Here is a 22034-nt window from a genome sequence, read left to right as displayed (position 1 = left end):
CAGTTGCATGCGGATCTCGTAAAGAATATGCCTGGAACGAGTGCTGCTGTTAGTAAATTTAAGGCCTGCAGAGGCTGGTTCAGCAGATTCAAGAAGCGTAGTCACATACACAGCGTTGTAAGGCATGGTGAGGCTGTAAGTTCAGACAAACATGCGGCTGAAGAATTCATGTATGAATTCAAGGATTACATAGAGGCTAAAGGATTCCTCCCCCAACAAGTGTTCAATTGTGACGAAACAGGCCTTTTTTGGAAGAAAATGCCAAAGAGGACCTACATCATGCAGGAGGAAAAGGCACTGCCAGGACACAAGCCTATGAAGGATAGGCTTGCTATTTTGTTCTGTTGTAGCGCTACTAGGGATTTCAAAGCGAAGTCTTTACTGGTGTATCACTCTGAAAATCCCAGAGTGTTCAAGAAAAACAATGTCATCAAGAGTAAATTGTGTGTTGTGGAAAGCTAATAATAAGGCATGGGTCACAAGGCAAATTTTCATTGACGGGGTCCATGAAGTGTTTGGCCAGAGTGTGAATTTTTTTTTTTTTTTTCAACAAGTCGGCTGTCTCCCACAGCTGAGGAAATTGCTTCACAGGACAAGGAAGAGAGAGGGGAGATATGCAGCCCTCAGTGATTAAGGACATTTGTGCAAAGTGGAGGGAGTGCAAAGTTTTGTGGAGAAATATCACTGACCAAGCTCAAACAAGCCATATCTGCAACAAGTTCAGTAACAAAACCTTGTCCCACTTCAAGCACATCTTAAAGAGATGCCAGAAGCAGACCTCTGGACATTTTTTGTGCGACAGGGGTACAGTGACTCAAGCTGGCCCTAGTGCCAGTAAAAAACAAAAAAGGGAAGTAACCAAAGAGAGAGGGACTTGATACCTGAAGTCCTTATGGAGGGGGATCCCCCTTCGAAACAAGCTTTCCTCTCTTCCCTCCTTGCCTTCTTCAATATGCCAACAAGTCTTCAGTAAAGGTATGTAATGTTCAGTTATTAAAATTTGTGCTTTATATTTATTTCTCATTGTTTGTGTATGTAAAGCTATAGTCAATCTTTAAAAAATGTATTTTTTTGTTAATATTTGTGAGTGGAATGGATTAATTTTTTTTTTTTTCAACAAGTCGGCCGTCTCCCACCGAGGCAGGGTGACCCAAAAAAGAAAGAAAATCCCCAAAAAGAAAATACTTTCATCATCATTCAACACTTTCACCACACTCACACATTATCACTGTTTTTGCAAAGGTGCTTAGAATACAACAGTTTAGAAGCATATACGTATAAAGATACACAGCATATCAGCCTTTTCGGATTTAGGCCGACCTGGAACGGATTACAGCGGAAATCCGGGGTTCCACTGTATAAAGTTGGTGAGCTCTACATTTTTTCCTCGTCCCACTATCTCCAACATGCAACAGACTTTGTGCAACGGCACTGTCATCGTTCTGTTGATTTAAGCATCATGAAGCTACAGAAATACATGTTTTGTATGTGTATAATGGTCTGGTAATAAAAATATTGCATGTCCGGCTTTAATGTTTCCGAAATAAATCTATTTCACGGTACAGTTACAACAAAATATCTAGATATTGCAATGTTATTACATTGCAAAATCTAGAAATTGTAATGTAGCTGGTACAATATAAAAAGAACTTAGGTAAGGAAAACTGAATGATGATTCACTCCAGTCTAGACCATTTCATATTTATTTGACTTATTTATTTATAAATAGGTTGGTATATAGCAACCACCCAGGGAGGTACTACTGTCCTGCCAAGTGAGTGTAAAGTGAAAGCCTGTAATTGTTTTACATGATGGTAGGATTGCTGGTGTCTTTTGTCTGTCTCATAAATATGCAAGATTACAGGTATGTCTTACTACTTCTACTTAAACTTAGGTCACACTACGCATACATGTACAAGCATATATGTATATACACACCCCTCTGGGTTTTCTTCCATTTTTTTACTAGTTCTTGTTCTTCTTTATTTCTTCTTACCTCCATGGGGAAGTGGAACAGAATTCTTCCTCCGTAAGCCATGCGTGTTGTAAGAGGCAACTAAAATGCCGGGAGCAAGGGGCTAGTAACCTCTTCTCCTGTATATATTACTAAATGTAAAGGAGAAACTTTCGTTTTTCCTTTTGGGCCAACCCGCCTCGGTGGGATACGGCCGGTGTGTTGAAAGAAAAGAAAGTTCTTGTACTTATTACTTTTCCTTTTATATCCATGGGGAAGTGGAATAAGAATCTTTCCTCTGTAAGTCATACGTGTTTTAAAAGTCAACTAAAATGCTGGGAACAGTGTAATAATAACTAATAACAGTGTAATAATTACTAAAAAGAATAAGAAGAAAATTGTCAAAGTGGGATGTCTGAATGTGTGTGGATGTTGTGAGAATGATAAGAAAGAGATGATTGTGGATGTTATGAATGAGAAGAAGCTGGATGTCCTGGCTTTAAGTGAAACCAAGCTGAAGGGGGTGGGAGAGTTTCAGTGGAGATGAATAAATGGGATTAGGTCAGGGGTTTCATATAGTTAGAACTAAAGAGGGAGTAGCAATAGTGTTGAAGGATAAGCTTTGGCAGGAAAAGAGGGAGTATAAATGTATTAATTCAAGGATTATGTGGAGTAAAATAAAGGTTGGATGTGAAAAGTGGGTTATAGTAAGCATATATGCACCTGGAGAAGAGAAGTTTGGAGGAGAGAGAGAGAGATGTTGGGAAATGTTGAGTGAATGTGTGGGGAGTTTTGGACCAAGTGTGAGAGTACTTGTGGTTGGGGATTTCAATGCTAAAGTAGGCAAAAATGTGGAGGGAGTAGTAGGTAAATTTGGGGTGCCAGGGGTAAATGAAAATGGGGAGCCTTTAATTGAGCTGTGTGTAGAAAGAGGTTTGGTAATAAGTAATAAATATTTTATGAAAAAGAGGATAAATAAATATACAAGGTATAATATAGCACATAATGAAAGTAGTTAGATTATGCATTGGTGGATAAAAGGTTGATGGGTAGACTCCAGGATGTACATGTTTATAGAGGGGCAACTGATATATCGGATCATTATTTAGTTGTAGCTACAGTTAGAGTAAGAGGTAGATGGGAAAAGAGGAAAATGGCAACAAGAAGTAAGAAACAGGTGAAAGTGTATAAACTAAGGGAGGAGGAAGTTTGGGTGAGATATAAACAGCCATTGGCAGAAAGGTGGGCTGGTGCAAGTATGAGTAGTAGGTGGGTTGAAGAGAGTTGAAATAGTTTTAAAAATGCAGTATTAGAATGTGGGGCAGAAGTTTGTGGTTATAGGAGGGGTGGGGGCAGGAGGAAAGAGGAGTGATTGGTGGAGTAATGAAGTAAAGGGTGCGATAAAGAGAAAAAGGTACCTTATGAGAGGTTTTTACAAAGCAGAAGTGTTATAAGAAGAGTAGAGTATATGGAGAGTAAAAGAAAGGTGAAGAGAGTGCAAAAGGAGAGCAGATGATAGAGAAATTTTAGTGAAAATAAGAAAAAATTTTGGAGTGAGTTAAACAAGTTAAGAAAGCCTAGTGAACGAATGGATTTGTCAGTTAAAAACAGATTAGGGGAGTTAGTAGATGGGGAGATGGAGGTATTGGGTAGATGGTGTGAATATTTTGAGAAACTTTTAATTGTCGACAAAGAAAGGGAGGCAGTAATTTCATGCACTGGCCAGGGAGGTTTACATTTGTTTAAGAGTGAAGAAGAGCAAGATGTGAGTGGGGGGGGAGGTGCATGAGGCATTACATAGAATGAAAGGGGGCAAAGCAACTGGAACTGACGGGGTCATGACAGAAATGTTAAAAGCATGGGGGGATATAGTGTTGGAGTGGTTGGTATTTTTGTTTAATAAATGTGTGAAAGAGGGGAAGGTTCCTAGGGATTGACAGAGCATGTAAGTCCCTTTATATAAAGGGAAGGGGCACAAAAGAGATTGTAAAATTTATAGAGGAATAAGTTAGAGAGGGTGTTGTAGGTAAGTTTGTGGTGCCAGGTGTAAATGATAATGGGAGCCCATTGATTGAACGTTGTATAGAAAGGGGTTTAGTTATAAGTAATACGTATTTTAAGAAAAAGAGAATGAATAAGTATACAAGATATGATGTAGGACGTAATGGCAGTAGTTTGTTGAACTATGTATTGGTAGATAAAAGACTGTTGAGTAGACTTCAGGATGTGCATGTTTATAGAGAGGCCACAGATATATCAGATCACTTTCTAGTTGTAGCTACAGTGAGAGTAAAAGGTAGATGGGATACTAGGAAAATAGAAGCAGCAAGTAAGAGAGAGGTGAAGGTGTATAAACTGAAAGAGGAGGCAGTTAGGGTAAGATATAAGCAACTATTGGAGGATAGATGGGCTACTGAGAGTATAGGCAATGGGTTCGAAGATGTATGGGGTAGGTTTAAGAATGTAGTGTTAAAGTGTTCAGCAGAAGTTTGTGGTTACAGGAAAGTGGGTGCGGGAGAGAAGAAGAGCGATTGGTGGAATGATGTAAAATGAGTAGTAAGTGAGAAAAAGTTAGCACGAGAGGTTTTTATAAAGTAGATGTGATACAAGGAGGGAAGAGTATATGGAGAGAAAAAGAGAGGTTAAGAGAGTGGTGAAGCAATGTAAAAAGAGAGCAAATGAGAGAGTAGGTGAGATGTTATCAACAAATTTTGTTGAAAATAAGAAAAAGTTTTGGAGTGAGATTAATAAGTTGAGGAAGCCTAGGGAACAAATGGATTTGATAGTTAAAATTAGGAGAGGAGAGTTATTAAATGAAGAGTTAGAGGTATCGGGAAGATGGAGGGAATATTTTGAGGAACTGTTAAATGTTGTTGAAGATAGGGAGGCTGTGATTTCGTGTATAGGGCAAGGAGGAATAACATCTTGTAGGAGTGAGGAAGAACCAGTTGTGAGTGTGGGGGAGGTTCATTAGGCAGTAAGTAGAATGAAAGGGGGTAAGGCAGCTGGGATTGATGGGATAAAGATAGAAGTGTTAAAAAGCAGGTGGGGATATAGTTTTGGACTGGTTGGTGCTAATATTTAATAAATGTATGGAAGAGGGTAAGGTACTTAGGGATTGGCAGAGAGCATGCATAATTCTTTTGTATAAAGACAAAAGGGATAAAAGAGCAAAAATTAAAGGGGAATAAGTCTGTTGAGTATACCTGGTAAAGTGTATGGTCGAGTTATTGTTGAAAAAATTGAGAGTAAGACAGAGAGTAAAATAGCAGATGTACAAGGAGGCTTTAGGAAAGGTAGGGGGTGTGTGGACCAGGTGTTTACAGTGAAACATATAGGTGAACAGTATTTAGATAAGGGTAAAGATGTTTTTGTGGCATTAATGAATTTAGAAAAGGCATTTGACAGGGTGGATAGGGGGGCAATGTGGCAGATGTTGCAGGTGTATGGTAGAGGAGGTAGGTTACTGAAAGCAGTGAAGAATTTTTACGAGGACAATGAGGCTCAGCTTACAGTATGTAGGAGAGGGGGAAATTATTTCCCAATAAAAGTAGGCCTTAGACAAGGATGTGTGATGTCACTGTGGTTGTTCAATATATTTATAGATGGGGTTGTAAGAGAAGTGAATGCTAGGGTCTTGGCAAGAGAGGTGGAGTTAAAAGATAAAGAATCAAACACAAAGTAGAAGTTGCCACAGTTGCTCTTTGCTGATGGCACTGTGCTTTTTGGGAGATTCTGAGAAGTTGCAGAGGTTGGTAGATGAATTTGGTAGGGTATATAAAAGAAGAAAATTAATAGTGAATATAGGAAATTATAAGGTTTTGAGGATAAAAAGATTAGGTGACAAAAGACTGGATATCAGATTGGAGGGAGAGAGTATGGAGGAGGTGAATGTATTCAGATATTTAGGAGTGGACGTGTCAGCAGATGGGTCTATCAAGGATGAGGTGAATGACAGAGTTGAGGAGGGAAAAAGGGGTGAGTGGTGCACTTAGGAGTCTGTGGAGACAAAGAACTTTGTCCGAATGGGACAAAACAGAATTACTTCGAGAGTGTATAAATCTGTCGTGGAGGGAAGGCGGGGTAGGGGTCGGCCGAGGAAGGGTTGGAGGGAGGGGGTAAAGGTGGTTTTGTGTGCGAAGGGCTTGGACTTCCAGCAAACGTGCATGAGCGTATTTGATAGGAGTGAATGGAGACAAATGGTTTTTAATGCTTGACATGTTGTTGGAGTGTGAGCAAATTAACATTCATAAAGGAATTCAGAGAAACCGGCAGCCCTGACTTGAGTCCTGGAGATGGGAAGTTCAGTGTCTACACTCTGAAGGAGGGGTGTTAATGTTGCAGTTTTATAACTGTAGTGTAAAGCACCCCTCTGGCAAGGCAGTGTTGGAGTGAATGGTAATGAAAGTTGTTTTTTTTTTATTCAGGCCACCCTACCTTGGTGGGAATCGGCATATTTGTTAAAAAAAAAAAAAAAGTTTACTGAGTATACAAGGAACAGTGTATGGTAGAGATATTATTGAAAGAATTAGAGGCAAGACAGAATGTAGGTAAAATGGCGAGTGGTGTGTTTGAGGAGACAAACGTTGTCTATGGAGGCAAAGAAGGGAATGTATGAAAGTGTAGTAGTACCAACACTCTTATATGGTTGTGAAAGTTTTTTTTTTTTTTTATTCAGGCCACCCTTCCTTGGTGGGAATCGGCCGATTTGTTAAAAAAAAAAAAAAATAAGTACTGAGTATACCAGGAACAGTGTATGGTAGGGTTATTATTGAAAGAATTAGAGGCAAGACAGAATGTAGGATTGCGGATGAGCAAGTAGGTTTTAGAGTGGGTAGAGATGCGTTGATCAAGTGTTTACATTGAAGCGTATATGTGAACAGTATTTAGATAAAGGTAGGGAAGTTTTTATTGCATTTATGGATTTTGGAAAGGCATATGATATAGTGGATACGGGGGCAATGTGGCATATGTTGCAAGTACAGTGGACCCCCGGTATTCGATGGCATCGGTATTTGATAAATCCGGTTTTCGATGCATTTTAACGCAAAATTTTTTCCTCGGTATTCGATTGAAAACCCGGTATTCTATACGATTCGTACGAGACCTCTCCACGTGTGGCCTGAACTGCTCCGTGTGTGCTAGTGTTTACAAGCCAGCCAGTGTGCGCGCATCTAAGGATACATTCGGTACATTCTATATTATCCATATTATCACTGCTTGGTGCTTGTTTCTGCAAAATAAGTCGCCATGGGCCCCAAGAAAGCTTCTAGTGCCAACCCTTCGAGAAAAAAATCGCTAATGGCTTATGAAATGAAGAAAGAGATAATTGCAAAGTACGAAAGTGGAGTGTGTGTGTCGGAGCTGGTCAGGTTGTATAATAAACCCCAATCAACCATCTCTACTATAGTGACCAGGAAAACGGCAATCTAGGAAGCTGTTCTTGCAAAAGGTGCAACTGTGATTACGAAACAGCGACCGGAAGTGTTAGAAAATGTTGAGAGATTGTTACTGGTGTGGATAAATGAAAAACAGATAGCAGGAGATAGCATCTCTCAAGCGATCATTTGTGAAAAGGCTAGGCATTTGCATGACGATTTGGTAAAGAAATTGCCTGCAACTAGTGGTGATGTGAGTGAATTTAAGGCCAGCAAAGGTTGGTTTGAAAGATTTAAGAATTGTAGTGGCATACATAGTGTGATTAGGCATGGTGAGGCTGCCAGTTATGTTGTGCGACAGAAGTCCAGCGACTCTCAAGCTGGTCCTAGTGGCATTAAAAGAAGAAGGGAAGTAACCCCGGAAAAGGACTTGCTACCTCAAGTCCTTATGGAAGGGGATTCCCCTTCTAAACACTAACACCTCTCCCCTCCTCCCATCCCATCAATCATCACCAGATCTTCATTAAAGGTAAGTGTCAATTATTTTATTGTTATTGTAATTATTCTATTGCATTAAACTTAATATTTCATGTAGTAAAAAATTTTTTTTTCATACTTTTGGGTGTCTTGCACGGATTAATTTGATTTCCATTATTTCTTATGAGGAAAATTGATTCGGTTTTCGATATTATCGGTATTCGATGAGCTCTCAGGAATGGATTAATATTGAATACCGGGGGTCCACTGTATATGGAATAGGTAGTAAGTTACTAAATGCTGTAAAGAGTTTTTATGAGGATAGTGAGGCTCAGGTTAGGGTGTGTAGAAGAGAGGGAGACACTTCCCAGTAAAAGTAGGTCTTAGACAGGGATGTGTAATGTCACCATTGTTGTTTAATATATTTATAGATGGGGTTGTAAAAGAAGTAAATGCTAGGGGGTTCGGGAGGGGTGAGATTAAATTATGGGGAATCAAATACAAAATGGGGATTGACAGTTACTTTTTGCTGATGATACTGTACTTATGGGAGTTTCTAAAGAAAAATTGCAAAGGTTAGTGGACGAGTTTGGGAGTGTGTGTAAAGATAGAAAGTTGAAAGTGAGCATAGAAAAGAGTAAGGTGATAAGGGTATCAAATGATTTAGATAAAGAAAAATTGGATATCAAATTGGGGAGGAGGAATATGGAAGAAGTGAATGTTTTCAGATATTTGGGAGTTGACTTGTCGGTGGATGTATTTATGAAGGATGAGGTTAATCATAGAATTAATGAAGATAAAATGGCGAGTGGTGTGTTTGAGGAGACAAACGTTATCTATGGAGGCAAAGAAGGGAATGTATGAAAGTATAGTAGTACCAACACTCTTATATGGTTGTGAAGCTTGGGTTGTAAATGCTGCAGTGAGGAGGTGGTTGGAGGCAGTGATGTCCTGTCTAAGGGCAATGTGTGGTGTAAATATTATGCAGAAAATTCGGTGTGGAAATTAGGAGAAAGTGTGGAGCTACTAAAAGTATTAGTCAGAGGGCTTAAGAGGGGTTGTTGAGGTGGTTTGGTCATTTAGGGAGAATGGATCAAAGTAGAATGACATGGAGAGCATATAAATCTGTAGGGGAAGGAAGGCGGGGTAGGGGTCGTCCTCGAAAAGGTTGGAGGGAATGCGTAAAGGAGGTTTTGTGGGTGAGGGGCTTGGACTTCCAGCAAGCGTGCGTGAGTGTGTTAGATGGGAGTGAATGGAGGCGAATGGTATTTGGGACGTGACGAGCTGTTGGAATGTGAGCAGGGTAATGTTTAGTGAAGTGGTTCAGGTAAACCGGCTATTTTTATATAGCCGGACTTGAGTCATGGAAATGGGAAGTACAATGCCTGCACTTTAAATTAGGGGTTTGAGATATTGGCAGTTTTGAGGGATATGTTGTGTCTTTATACGTATACGCTTGTAAACTGTTGTATTCTGGTCACCTCTGCAAAAACAGTGATTGTGTGAGTGAGGTGAAAGTGTTGAATGATGATGAAAGTATTTTCTTTCTGGGGATTTTCTTTCTTTTTGGGTCACCCTGCCTCGGTGGGAGACGGCTGACTTGTTTAAAATAAAAAATACATATTTTTTTAATGACTTAATGGCTGTCTCTTTCTAAGGAAGAGTGACTCAAAAAAAAGAAAACACACTCACCAACATTTATTCAGTCACCATCTTTCCAGAAGTGTACTGGCATGACCCTCAGGTTATCCTGGGATTGCAGCATCATCACCTTTCCTTCACAGTGCAGGCATTTTTTTTTTTTTGCCTAGGACTCAAGTCTGGCTTACTGGTTACCCTGAATCCCTTCATAAAAGTTATACTACTTGCAGTCCAGCAGCACTTCCATTATAAACCACTTATCTCCATTTGCTCCTTTCTAACATGCTCACTCAAGTCTGCTGGATGCTCAAGCCTCTAAAACCCAAAGCCTCTTTGTATCCTTCTCCCTTCAGTCATTCCTGGGATGACCCCCTTCCTGCCCCACCTTCAACCCCAGATTTTTCACCCTCTTCATCAACTTATCCATGTCCATTGTTTTATATTAAATGCATTTTGTTTTATCAGATGAATTGATTTCATGAATACAGTGGTCCCTTGAGTTACAGTATTTATCCTTGCTAGACTATCATAATAAAAACTATCATAACTTAAACCCCAAAATACATGGTTTTATGGTAATTCATTCCAAGATCCTGGAAGTGTAACTTTTACTGTACCTTATACACAGTCAGATACAACTTTTAGGCACTATCTCCCATCCTCTGCTTCTCTCTTATCCATATTTGCAAAATTTCTTCTGTATATAATAATTTCTCTGCATTTTTTTAACTAGCTTAGATTTGTTAGCCACTTTAATATTCTTTATTATTTCTTGTTGCTTGATAATAGTAGAGAAGATTGTTTTTGGAATGCCATACTCATGCACCAGTTCACTAATTTCTTGCTTGAACTCCAGAGAAATGGCCTATATACTGTGCACTTTAGGGGCTATGATGCTGTATTAACTCAAGATAGTGCTATTATGACACATGCAGTTTTAAAGGGTAAATAATCCAGAATTTGTGTGAAAACAAATAAACTGTAGTACAAACTCTGCTATTGGCTAAGGGGCTACCATAGACACATTCAGTCTTGATGCTGAGTGGCTGCTAGGCCACCCTCACAGAACTCTACTCATATTCACTCAGACATTCTAAGCTGCAAGCTACTGGGTCACTGGTAAGTTAAGGCCCACCCACACAAAAACTGATATTTATATTGGCTCAAATGCTACCAAAGAGACAAACTACCACTTTGCTGGTCTACCGAGGGCCACCCATGCCTGCCTACTATAATAATAATACAGTAATAATGTTGATAATGTGTGCATTATCAACAACATTATAATAATAATAGTCATTAGGGCAGAAGAGGGGTTGTTGAGGTGGTTTGGTCATTTAGAGAGAATGGATCAAAGTAGAATGACATGGAAAGCATATAAATCGATAAGGGAAGGAAGGCGGGGTAGGGGTCGTCCTCGAAAGGGTTGGAGAGAGGGGGTAAAGGAGGTTTTGTGGGCAAGGGGCTTGGACTTCCAGCAAGTGTGCGTAAGCGTGTTGGATAGGAGTGAATGGAGACGAATGGTACTTGGGACCTGACGATCTGTTGGAGTGTGAGCAGGGTAATATTTAGTGAAGGGATTCAGGGAAACCGGTTATTTTCATATAGTCGGACTTGAGTCCTGGAAATGGAAGTACAGTGCCTGCACTTTAAAGGAGGGGTTTGGGATATTGACAGTTTGGAGGGATATGTTGTGTATCTTTATATGTGTATGCTTCTAAACTTTTGTATTCTGAGCACCTCTGCAAAAACAGTGATAATGTACGAGTGTGGTGAAAGTGTTGAATGATGATGAAAGTATTTTTCTTTTTGGGGATTTTCTTTCTTTTTTGGGTCACCCTGCCTTGGTGGGAGACGGCCGACTTGTTGAAAAAAAAAAAAATGTAATAATAATATAATTCAGTCAGACCACTGCTGTAAAGTGAATCACGCCACTGCCCCCCTCCCTCCCTCCTTCCCTCCCACCCTCCTCCTTCCCTCTTTCCCTCCCTCCCTCCCTCCCTCCAGCCACTGCTGCCAGTGCATGTAAAAGCTGAAAAGCCTGTTTACACTATCATTTATTAAGTGAACAATAATGCTAGACAAAAAGAAAAAAAAAGATGCAAAACTAAAAATAATAAAGAAAAAATAAGGCACCATTCAGCTGATGCATTCATTACTGCCCAAAATAATGAATATGAATGTAATTGAAAGTGACGTATTAGCAATGTATGCATGTAATAGTAATTATGATCTTTATATCTACAAGTACATGATACAACTATTATAGACTTAACTGGCATTTTTGACTTACTACTGTATATAAAAAGCCCCAGGTTATGCAGTGTGTTTTGGGCGACTTGGGTTAATCTTGTTTCCCAGGATGCAACCCACAGCAGTCATACCATTGTATCCATATTGTATCTCCAATTTTGAATTGCAACTCCAAACAAAATTTCTCTTTGAGGGTAGATCATCACTCCAAATTATTGTAACTCCAGGGACCACTGTTTTTCATTTTTGTGCATTTTGGTTTGGTAAAGGTTGGCTGACAATTGTGGAAAAAACAATTGATTTTAAACTGAAGCTCAAATTTTTTCTTTGTGTATCAGATGTATTAATTTTTCTGGTGTGAAACAGGAGCCTTTTTAACAATTTGAGTTCTTATAGTACTAGAAAAGAAATTCTCATAATGTTTTATTCTCTTTCTTTGCTTGCAAACATTGTCGTGATATATTTTAATTTCTTCTACAAATATATTATTTCTTCAGCTTCAACTTGAGGAGCTGCGGCAGTACCTTTTGGAAAGTAAACCAGAAAACCACACAATTGAAGAATCATTTGAGGCACCATCACCCATGAATTTTGCCGAGGAATCCTCTTCACCTACAAAATCCCGTATGTTTATTCAGTGTACATGTGTTCATTAATTATTGATGCTGAACACTTCAGTGAGTTGTGTGGATGCCTGTCTCCATTTTGTAGTAAATTATTTTTATTATTCTTCAGAATTTTCCAAATTCAAAACAGCATTAGTCTTTGCCTCTTGGTTATAAGTTTAAAGCAATTAGGAAGTTTTTCTGTTAATTGCTCATCACTATAATTAGATTTCCTTGGAAATCTGATGCTCCTTAAAGATTGCACTTTGCATCTAAAATTTTATATTGAGTTTATTTAAGTTTTGTAAAAGTAAGGCCACCTTTATATTTTGCTTACCAGGGATTTTTTCAGATTTTAATTTCAGGTATAAGAATTAAAACATGAAGGTTTGCACTTCAAGCCACTTTGCACAGATTTCCTTAATCTTTGAAGTAGGCAACTTCTTCAATTTCTCTCTCCCCTCCTCCGAAGCAATTTCCTCAGGTGTGGCCTCTTGCTGTTGAAGTTGATCTAGCAGCTCATCAGTGGTTAGTTCTTCATTGTCCTCCTCCACCAACTCTTCCACATCCTCCCCACTAACCTCCAACCCCAAGGAAATGCCACAATGGATTCCTCAACTGGCACAGGATTCTCGTTAGCCTCAAACCCTTCAAAATCCCTTTTGTCTACACATTCTGGCCACAGTTTCTTCCAAGCAGAGTTCAAGGTCCTCTTTGTCACTTCCTCCCAAGCCTTACCTATAAGGTTTACACAATTGAGGATATTAAAGTGATCTCTCCAAAACTCTCTTAGAGTCAGTTGAGTTTCTGAGGTCATTACAAAGCACCTTTCAAACAGAGCTTTTGTGTACAGTTTCTTGAAGTTGGAAATAACCTGCTGGTCCATGGGCTGCAGGAGAGGAGTGGTATTAGGAGGCAAAAACTTCACCTTAATGAAGCTCATGTCCCCATAAACACGTCTGTAGGATGCATTGTCTAACACCAGGAGGCACTTAAGTTCTAATTTCTTTTCAGTTAGGTAATTTTTCACATTGGGGGCAAATGCATGGTGTAACCAGTTATAGAAAAATTCCCTAGTGACCCATGCCTTACTGTTTGCCCTCCACAGCACACACAAATTATCCTTGAGGACATTCTTTTGCCTGAACGCTCTGGGAGTTTCAGAGTGATACACTAATAAAGGCTTCACTTTGCAATCACAAGTAGCATTGGCACACATCAACAAAGTAAGCCTGTCTTTCATAGGCTTATGTCCTGGGAGTGCCTTTTCCTCTGAGTAATGTAGGTCCTGCTTGGCATTTTCTTCCAGAACAGGCCTGTTTCATCACAATTAAACACTTGTTCAGGTTTCAGTCCTTCAGTTTCTATGTACTCCTTGAATTCCTGCACATATTTTTCAGCCGCTTTGTGGTCCGAACTGGCAGCCTCACCATGCCTTATCACACTATGGATGCCACTACGCTTCTTAAATCTCTCAAACCAACCTTTGCTGGCCTTAAATTCACTCACATCATCACTAGTTGCAGGCATTTTTTTAATTAAATCGTCATGCAACTTCCTAGCCTTTTCACATATGATCGCTTGAGAGACGCTATCTCCTGCTATCTGTTTTTCATTTATCCACACCAATAAGAGTCTCTCAACATCTTCCATCAATTGCGATCTTTGTTTCGAAAACACAGTTGAACCTTTGGCAAGAACAGCTTCCTTGATTGTCTTTCTGGTGCCCACAATAGTGCATGGTCACTTATTTTCCAGAAACAGCACCGAAAATACTGTAATAATACGAAATATTCCGAGTGTATGCTTGGATGTTACCGCGGAGGCTGGCTGGTAAACAATGGGACGGAGCGGCACATGTGAGGCTGGCTGAGGGCACATTGGACGCGTCTCGGACGAAAATCGGTATGCGGGTTTTTAATCGGTATGCGGGGCAAAAATTTTGCGATAAAAGTAATCGTTATGCGGAAAAAAAAAAATCCTGCAGCACACATTGCGTAATGAGAAAAAAAAATCTGATCGTTTTTTTGGAATAAAACGCCGACTTTAAGGTGTATTTTCGTATAGTATTTATCGTTGTATTCACATTTTCATGGTCTTAGGTGATAAAATGGAAAACATATAACAGAAATAGAGTTAATTTTCATTACTTTGACGATGAAAACGACCTTGAAACTGAGCTCAAAGTAGCGGAAATGTTCGAATTTTACCAATGTTCAGGAGTAAATAAATCACACCACACGTCCAATACACGTCAACTGGGGAGTCTAATATTCTTTCACTAGTGCACTGATATTATTTATACGATTTTTACAATAATGCAGTAGTCTGCATAACAGTAAATTTTGTATTTTTTTGTATAAATAAAAAATCGAAATAGAAAGCAATAATAATATAAGAGGGGCCTAGAGATGTGACTAATGAACAGAGCATATGTTATTTTAGTGCCACGAATGTCTACCTTGTTTATTCTGGACCCTATTTTGAAATTGGCATCTTTTTTAGTTTGCTTGAAATTGGCCAAATTGCCAATTTCTGACCACCATATTGGGTAGTCCAAATTAGTAAATGGGAGGTTTCTTGTACTCAGTGATAGATAAAATGAGTTCTAAAGAAATAGCTATGAGTTTGGTCAACTGGAACAATGGAATTGGCTGAAAATAGGGCTCAAAGCCGGCGAAATCGCCGATACACATATGTCGCCGAGACCGCTAACTTCGCGGGAGCATAATTCCATGAGTTTTCGACCAAATTTCGAACTTTTGGTGTCATTACCATCGGGAAAAAATTCTCTATCATTTCATAAGAAAAAATCATAATTTTTTTTTTTCAAAAATTGAGCAACATAGAATGACAGTTTCAGAAAGGGACCTGAAACAGTCAAAGGGTTAACTTGGGAACATCTTTCAAGAAATAAAAATAAAGAAGTATAAAGACATGAAATAGTATTAAACATAACATGCAGTTCCATGAGAATTTTATTACTGAACCTCTTTCAAGATTTTCATTGAGCATTTAAACATATCTGTCAAGTGTTGCAGATGTTTGAAGTAGTTAAGAGTTTTTTTTAACGGCAGAGAGTGGCTCGGGTTAGGGTATGTAGGAGAGTATTTTCAAGGGGAGGCAAACCTTAGACATTGTGTGATGTCATTCTAGTGCATTCATGTTTTTATAGGTAGAGTTGTATAAGTAGTAAGTTATCAAGTTTTTGGAGAGGTGCAGGCTTCAAAGGTAAAAACACAGTACTTTTGAAAGATTTGATGTTAGATTAGAAGAAAGGAATATCGAGGCACTAAAATTTATACGTATTTTTTTTTTTTTTTAAATATTTCGGCCGTCTCCCACCGAGGCAGGGTGGTCGGAAAAAAAAAAGAAGCAAACATTTTCACCATCATTCAACACTCATCATCATTCGCACATAATTGCTCTCTTCGCAGAGGTGCCCCAGATGTAGTGGTACCAACACTCTTATATCGGAGTGAAGCATGAGTTGTAAATGCTGCAGCAAGGAGGAGGCTGGAGGTAGTGGAAATGTTGCATGTAAGGGTAATGTGTGGTGTAAATACAGTGGAACTTTGGCATTCTAATTGAATTGGTTCCAGAAGGCTGTTCGAGTATAGAACGAATTTTTCCCAACCAATTTTCTTTTTGGTTGGTTGTTATCACTAACCCTCTTTGGCCCCATAGTAACTAATGTTTATAGATAATATAAAAAACGCCAAAAAAATGCAAAGGAACACGAAATAGTTTACAGTGAAGTTCTGACAGGCCGTGTTTGTTTGGTCAAGTGCCGAGCAAGTTAACCACTGCGAACCAACAAGGCCAGCACAAGAAAAACATAATGTGCAAAGCATGCACCATGCATCTACATAAAACATCTAGAGAGACCATCAGCAACCACATTCTCTGAGCCTTTTATATATTTGACTTCGAAATTAAAGGGCTGTAAGAACAAAGCCCATCTTAGAGTCTTTGATTGTGATTTCTCATTCTCTGCAAAAACCTCAGAGGACTGTCGACTACCGAGCGATTTGTTTACTGAACTAAACATTTGAATACTGAATTGTTCAAGTACAGAGCTGTTTGAGTACCGAGGTTTCAGTTATGCTGAGAATTTTTTTTTTTTAACCCATCTGTCATCTCCCATCGAGACAGGGTGACCCAAAAAGAAAGAAAAAATCCCCAAAAAGAAAAATAATTTCACCATCATTCAACACTTTCACCTCACTCATACATAATCACTGTCTTTGCAGAGGCGCTCAGATATGACAGTTTAGAAGTTTCTCCATACTGCCAATATCCTAAACCTCTCACTTAAAGTGCAGGCATTGTACTTCCCATTTCCAGGATTCAAGTCCGGCTAACCGGTTTCCCTGAATCCCTTCACAGATTATTACCCTGCTCACTTTCCAACAGCTTGTCAGGTCCCAAAAACCATTCGTCTCTATTAATTCTTATCTAACATGCTTGTGCTCGCTTGCTGGAAGTCCAAGCCCCTTGCCGACAAAGCCTCCTTTACTCTCTCCCTCCAACCTTTGCGAGGATAACGCATACCCCATCCGCTCTCCAAGTCATTCTACTTTGATCTGTTCTCTCTAAATGACCAAACCATCTCAACAACCCCTCTTCAGCCCTCTGACTAATACTTTTATTAACTCCACACCTCCTCCTAATTTCCACACTCTGAATTCCCTGCATAATATTTACACTCCACATTGCCCTTAGACAGGACATCCCTACTGCCTCCTCGCTGCAGCATTTACAACCCAAGCTTCACACCCATATAAGAGTGTTGGTACCACTGCACTTTTGTACATTCCCTTCTTTTCCTCCATGGATAACGTTTTTTGTCTCCAGAGATACCTCAATCCACCACTCACCTTTTTTTCTTCATCAATTCTATGGTTAACCTCATCCTTCATAAACCCATCCGCTGACACATCAACTCCCAAATATCTGAAAACATTCACTTCTTCCATACTCCTCTCCAATGTGATATCCAATTTTTATTTTTTATTTATTAGCACACTGGCCGATTCCCACCAAGGCAGAGTGGCCCGAAAAAGAAAAACTTTCACCATCATTCACTCCATCACTGTCTTGCCAGAAGGGTGCTTTACATTACAGTTTTTAAACTGCAACATTAACACCCCTCCTTCAGAGTGCAGGCACTGTACTTCCTATCTCCAGGACTCAAGTCCGGCCTGCCGGTTTCCCTGAACCCCTTCATAAATGTTACTTTGCTTACACTCCAACAGCACGTCAAGTATTAAAAACCATTTGTCTCCATTCACTCCTATCAAACACGCTTGCGCATGCCTGCTGGAAGTCCAAGCCCCTCGCACACAAAACCTCCTTTACCCCCTCCCTCCAACCTTTCCTAGGCCGACCCCTACCCCGCCTTCCTTCCACTACAGACCGATACACTCTTGAAGTCATTCTGTTTCGCTCCATTCTCTCTACATGTCCGAACCACCTCAACAACCCTTCCTCAGCCCTCTGGACAACAGTTTTGGTAATCCCGCACCTCCTCCTAACTTCCAAACTACGAATTCTCTGCATTATATTCACACCACACATTGCCTTCAGACATGACATCTCCACTGCCTCCAGCCTTCTCCTCGCTGCAACATTCATCACCCATGCTTCACACCCATATAAGAGCGTTGGTAAAACTATACTCTCATACATTCCCCTCTTTGCCTCCAAGGACAAACTTTTGTCTCCACAGACTCCTAAGTGCACCACTCACCCTTTTCCCTTCATCAATTCTATGATTCACCTCATCTTTCATAGACCCATTCTTAAATATCTGAATACATTCACCTCCTCCATACCCTCTCCGTCCAATCTGATATCCAATCTTTCATCACCTAATCTTTTTGTTATCCTCATAACCTTACTCTTTCTTGTATTCACTTTTAATTTTCTTCTTTTGCATGCCCTACCAAATTCATCCACCAATCTCTGCAACTTCTCTTCAGAATCTCCCAAGAGCACAGTGTCATCAGCAAAGAGCAACTGTGACAACTCCCACTTCATGTGTGATTCTTTATCTTTAAACTCCACGCCTCTTGCCAAGACCCTCGCATTTACTTCTCTTACAACCCCATCTATAAATATATTAAACAACCATGGTGACATCACACATCCTTGTCTAAGGCCTACTTTTACTGGGAAATAATTTCCCTCTTTCCTACTTTCCAATTTTTCTTTATCTTAATTGTTTAATACCTTCATCACCTTACTCTTATCTATGTTCACTTTCAACTTTCTACCTTTACACACCCTCCCAAACTTGTCCACTAACCTTGGTAACTTTTCTTTAGAATCTCCCAAAAGCATGGTATCATAAGCAAAAAGTAACTGTGTCAACTCCTATTTTGTATTTGATTCCCCATAATTTAATCCTACCCCTCTCCCCAACACCCTAGCATTTACTTCTTTTACAACCCTATCTATAAATATATTAAACCATGGTGACATTACACATCCCTGTCAAAGACCTACTTTTACCAGGAAGTAATTTCCCTTTCTCCTACACACCATAACCTGAGCCTCACTATCGTCATAAAAACTTTACAGCATTTAGTAACTTACTACTATTCCATGCACTTGCAATATCTGCCACATTGCTCTCCTCTCCACTCTCTCATATACATTTCCTAAATCCATAAATTCAACTAAAACTTCCCTACCTTTATCAAAATACTGTTCACATATATGCTTCATTGTAAACACTTGATCTACACATCCTTACTCACTCTAAAGCCTCCATGCTCATGTGCAGTCCTACTCTCTGTTTTACCTCTAATTCTTTCAATAATAACTCTACCATACACTTTACCTGGTATACTCAGGAAACTTTTTTTTTTTTTTTTTTTTAACAAACTGGCCGTATCCCACCAAGGCAGGGTGGCCCAAAAAGAAAAACGAAAGTTTCTCTTCATAAATTTAATAATTTATACAGGAGAAGGGGTTACTAGCCCCTTGATTCTGGCATTTTAGTCGCCTCTTACAACATGCATGGCTTACGGAGGAGGAATTCTGTTCCACTTCCCCAAGAAGGTAAGAGGAAATAAACAAGAACAAGAACGAGTAAGAAAATAGAAGAAAACCCAGAGGGGTGTGTGTATATATATTCTTGTACATGTACATATGTGTAGTGTGACATAAGTGTAAGTAGAAGTAGCAAGACGTACCTGAAACCTTGCATGTTTGAGACAGAGAAATGGGCACCAGCTATCCTACCATCATGTAAAACAATTACAGGCTTTTGTTTTATACTAACTTGGCAGGATGGTAGTACCTCCCTGGGCAGTTGCTGTCTACCAACCTACTACCTAAAACTCCGGAAACTTCTTCCCCTATAATTTTTACAATCTCTTTTGTCCCCCTTTCCTTTATATAAAGGAGCTATTCATGCTCTCTGCCAATCCCAAAGTGCCCTCCCCTCTTTCATACATTTACTAAACAAAAATACCCAATGCTCCAACACTATATCCCCCTGCTTTTAACGTTTGTCATAACCCCGTCAGTTTAAGCTGCTTTACCCCCTCTCATTCTACGTAATGCCTCACGCACCTTCCCTACATTCACATCCTGCTCTTCTTCCTTCCTAAAAGATGTTATACCTCCCTGGCCATTGCATGAAATTGCTGCCTCCCTTTCTTCATCGACATTTAAAAGTTCCTCAAAATATTCTCGCCATCTACCCAATACCTCCAGTTCTCCATCTACTAACTCCCCTACTCTGTTTTTTAACTGACAAATCCATTCGTTCCTTAGACTTTTTTACCTTGTTTATCTCGCTCCAAAATTTTTTCTTATTTTCGTTAAAATTTCTTGACAGTGCCTCTCCCACTCTATCATCTGCTCATTTTTTTTTTTAACTTTCTCACCACTCTTCACCTTTCTTTTACTCTCCATATACTCTGCTCTTCTTATAACACTTTTGTTTTGTAAAAACCTCTGATAAGAGAATTTGTAGTGTGGAAATTAGGAGGAGGTGTGGAGTTCCTAAAAGTATTAGACAGAGGGCTGAATAGGGATTGTGGTGGTTCGGTTATTTAGAGAGAATGGAACAAAGTAGAATGACTTGGAGAGCGTATAAATCTGTAGGGGAAGGAAGGCGGGGTAAGGTCATCGTCGAAAAAGTTGGAGGGAGTCGGTAAAAGAGGTTTTGTGGGCGAGGGCCTTGGATGTCCAGCAAGCATGCATGAGCGTGTTAGGAATGAATGGAAACAAATGGTTTTTGGGACCTGACGAGTTGTTGGACTGTGAGCTGGGTAATATTTTGCGAAGGGATTCAGGGAAGCAAGTTAGCCGGACTTGAGTCTTGGAAAGGGGAGGTACAATGCCTGCACTTTGAAGGAGGGGTTTGGGATATTGGTAGTTTGAGCGCCTCTGCAAAGATATTGATTATGTACGACTGATGGTGAAAGTGTTAAATGATGAAAGTTTTTTCATTCTTTGTGTCGCCCTGCCTTAATAGGAAACGGCTGACGTGTTAAAAAAAAAAAAAAAAAACTTGTAGTGAGGAGGCGGCAGCTAGAGGCAGTGATATCACATTGGAGATCAGTGTGTGGTGTGAATATTATGTAGATTAAGGAATGCAGAAATTAGGAGATAGTGCAGTGGTATGAAAACTGCAATTTGAAAAGCAGAAAGGGGGTTGTTGAGATAATTGGGTCATTTGGAAAGACCACAGCAATGTATGTTGGCTAAGAGGGTGTATAATTCTGAAATGTATGGAAGGTGAAATGTTATATTTTTATGGTCTTAGGTGTATCATAGTCCATGATTAATAAGAGAGAAATATACAAACCAAGGAAAAAAAATTCATAAGTTTTGTTATTTTAATTATATATTTTTTCAGATGAATGTGGAGAAAATATGGCTGATGCAGTTGTGGATAAGATTCTTTTTGAAACTCAAGAACAACTAAAATATCTGCGAGAACAGCATTCAACCCTTGAAGAGAAACTTTCTGAAACTACATACAGTAGAGATCAGTTGCTTGCACAGGTAATGAATAGTGGCTGATGTAAAAAGAGAGCAAATGAGAGAGTGGGTGAGATGTTATCAACAAATTTTGTTGAAAATAAGAAAAAGTTTTGGAGTGAGATTAACAAGTTAAGAAAGCCTAGAGAACAAATGGATTTGTCAGTTAAAAATAGGAGAGGAGAGTTATTAAATGGAGAGTTAGAGGTATTGGGAAGATGGAAGGAATATTTTGAGGAATTGTTAAATGTTGATGAAGATAGGGAAGCTGTGATTTCGTGTATAGGGCAAGGAGGAATAACATCTTGTAGGAGTGAGGAAGAGCCAGTTGTGAGTGTGGGGGAAGTTCGTGAGGCAGTAGGCAAAATGAAAGGGGGTAAGGCAGCCGGGATTGATGGGATAAAGATAGAAATGTTAAAAGCAGGTGGGGATATAGTTTTGGAGTGGTTGGTGCAATTATTTAATAAATGTATGGAAGAGGGTAAGGTACCTAGGGATTGGCAGAGAGCATGCATAGTTCCTTTGTATAAAGGCAAAGGGGATAAAAGAGAGTGCAAAAATTATAGGGGGATAAGTCTGTTGAGTGTACCTGGTAAAGTGTATGGTAGAGTTATAATTGAAAGAATTAAGAGTAAGACGGAGAATAGGATAGCAGATGAACAAGGAGGCTTTAGGAAAGGTAGGGGGTGTGTGGACCAGGTGTTTACAGTGAAACATATAAGT

General features: G+C 39.5%; 1 protein-coding gene across 1 annotated transcript in view; it reads left to right on the top strand.

The window, feature by feature from the left end:
- Window positions 1-22034, top strand: part of LOC128688860 (putative leucine-rich repeat-containing protein DDB_G0290503) — a gene marked incomplete at its 3' end in the record, with an annotated part of 132346 nt that overhangs the window by 75074 nt on the left and 35238 nt on the right. Inside the window, 2 exon segments of the mRNA XM_053776870.2 lie at window positions 12201-12327; window positions 21187-21335. Of these exon segments, the coding sequence (XP_053632845.2) occupies window positions 12201-12327; window positions 21187-21335 (276 nt within the window).

The sequence above is a fragment of the Cherax quadricarinatus genome, chromosome 16 (genome assembly GCF_038502225.1).
Source record: "Cherax quadricarinatus isolate ZL_2023a chromosome 16, ASM3850222v1, whole genome shotgun sequence".
NCBI lineage: Eukaryota > Metazoa > Arthropoda > Malacostraca > Decapoda > Parastacidae > Cherax > Cherax quadricarinatus.
Note: the sequence above shows the minus strand (reverse complement) of the source record. Positions and strands in the feature narration are given on the sequence as shown.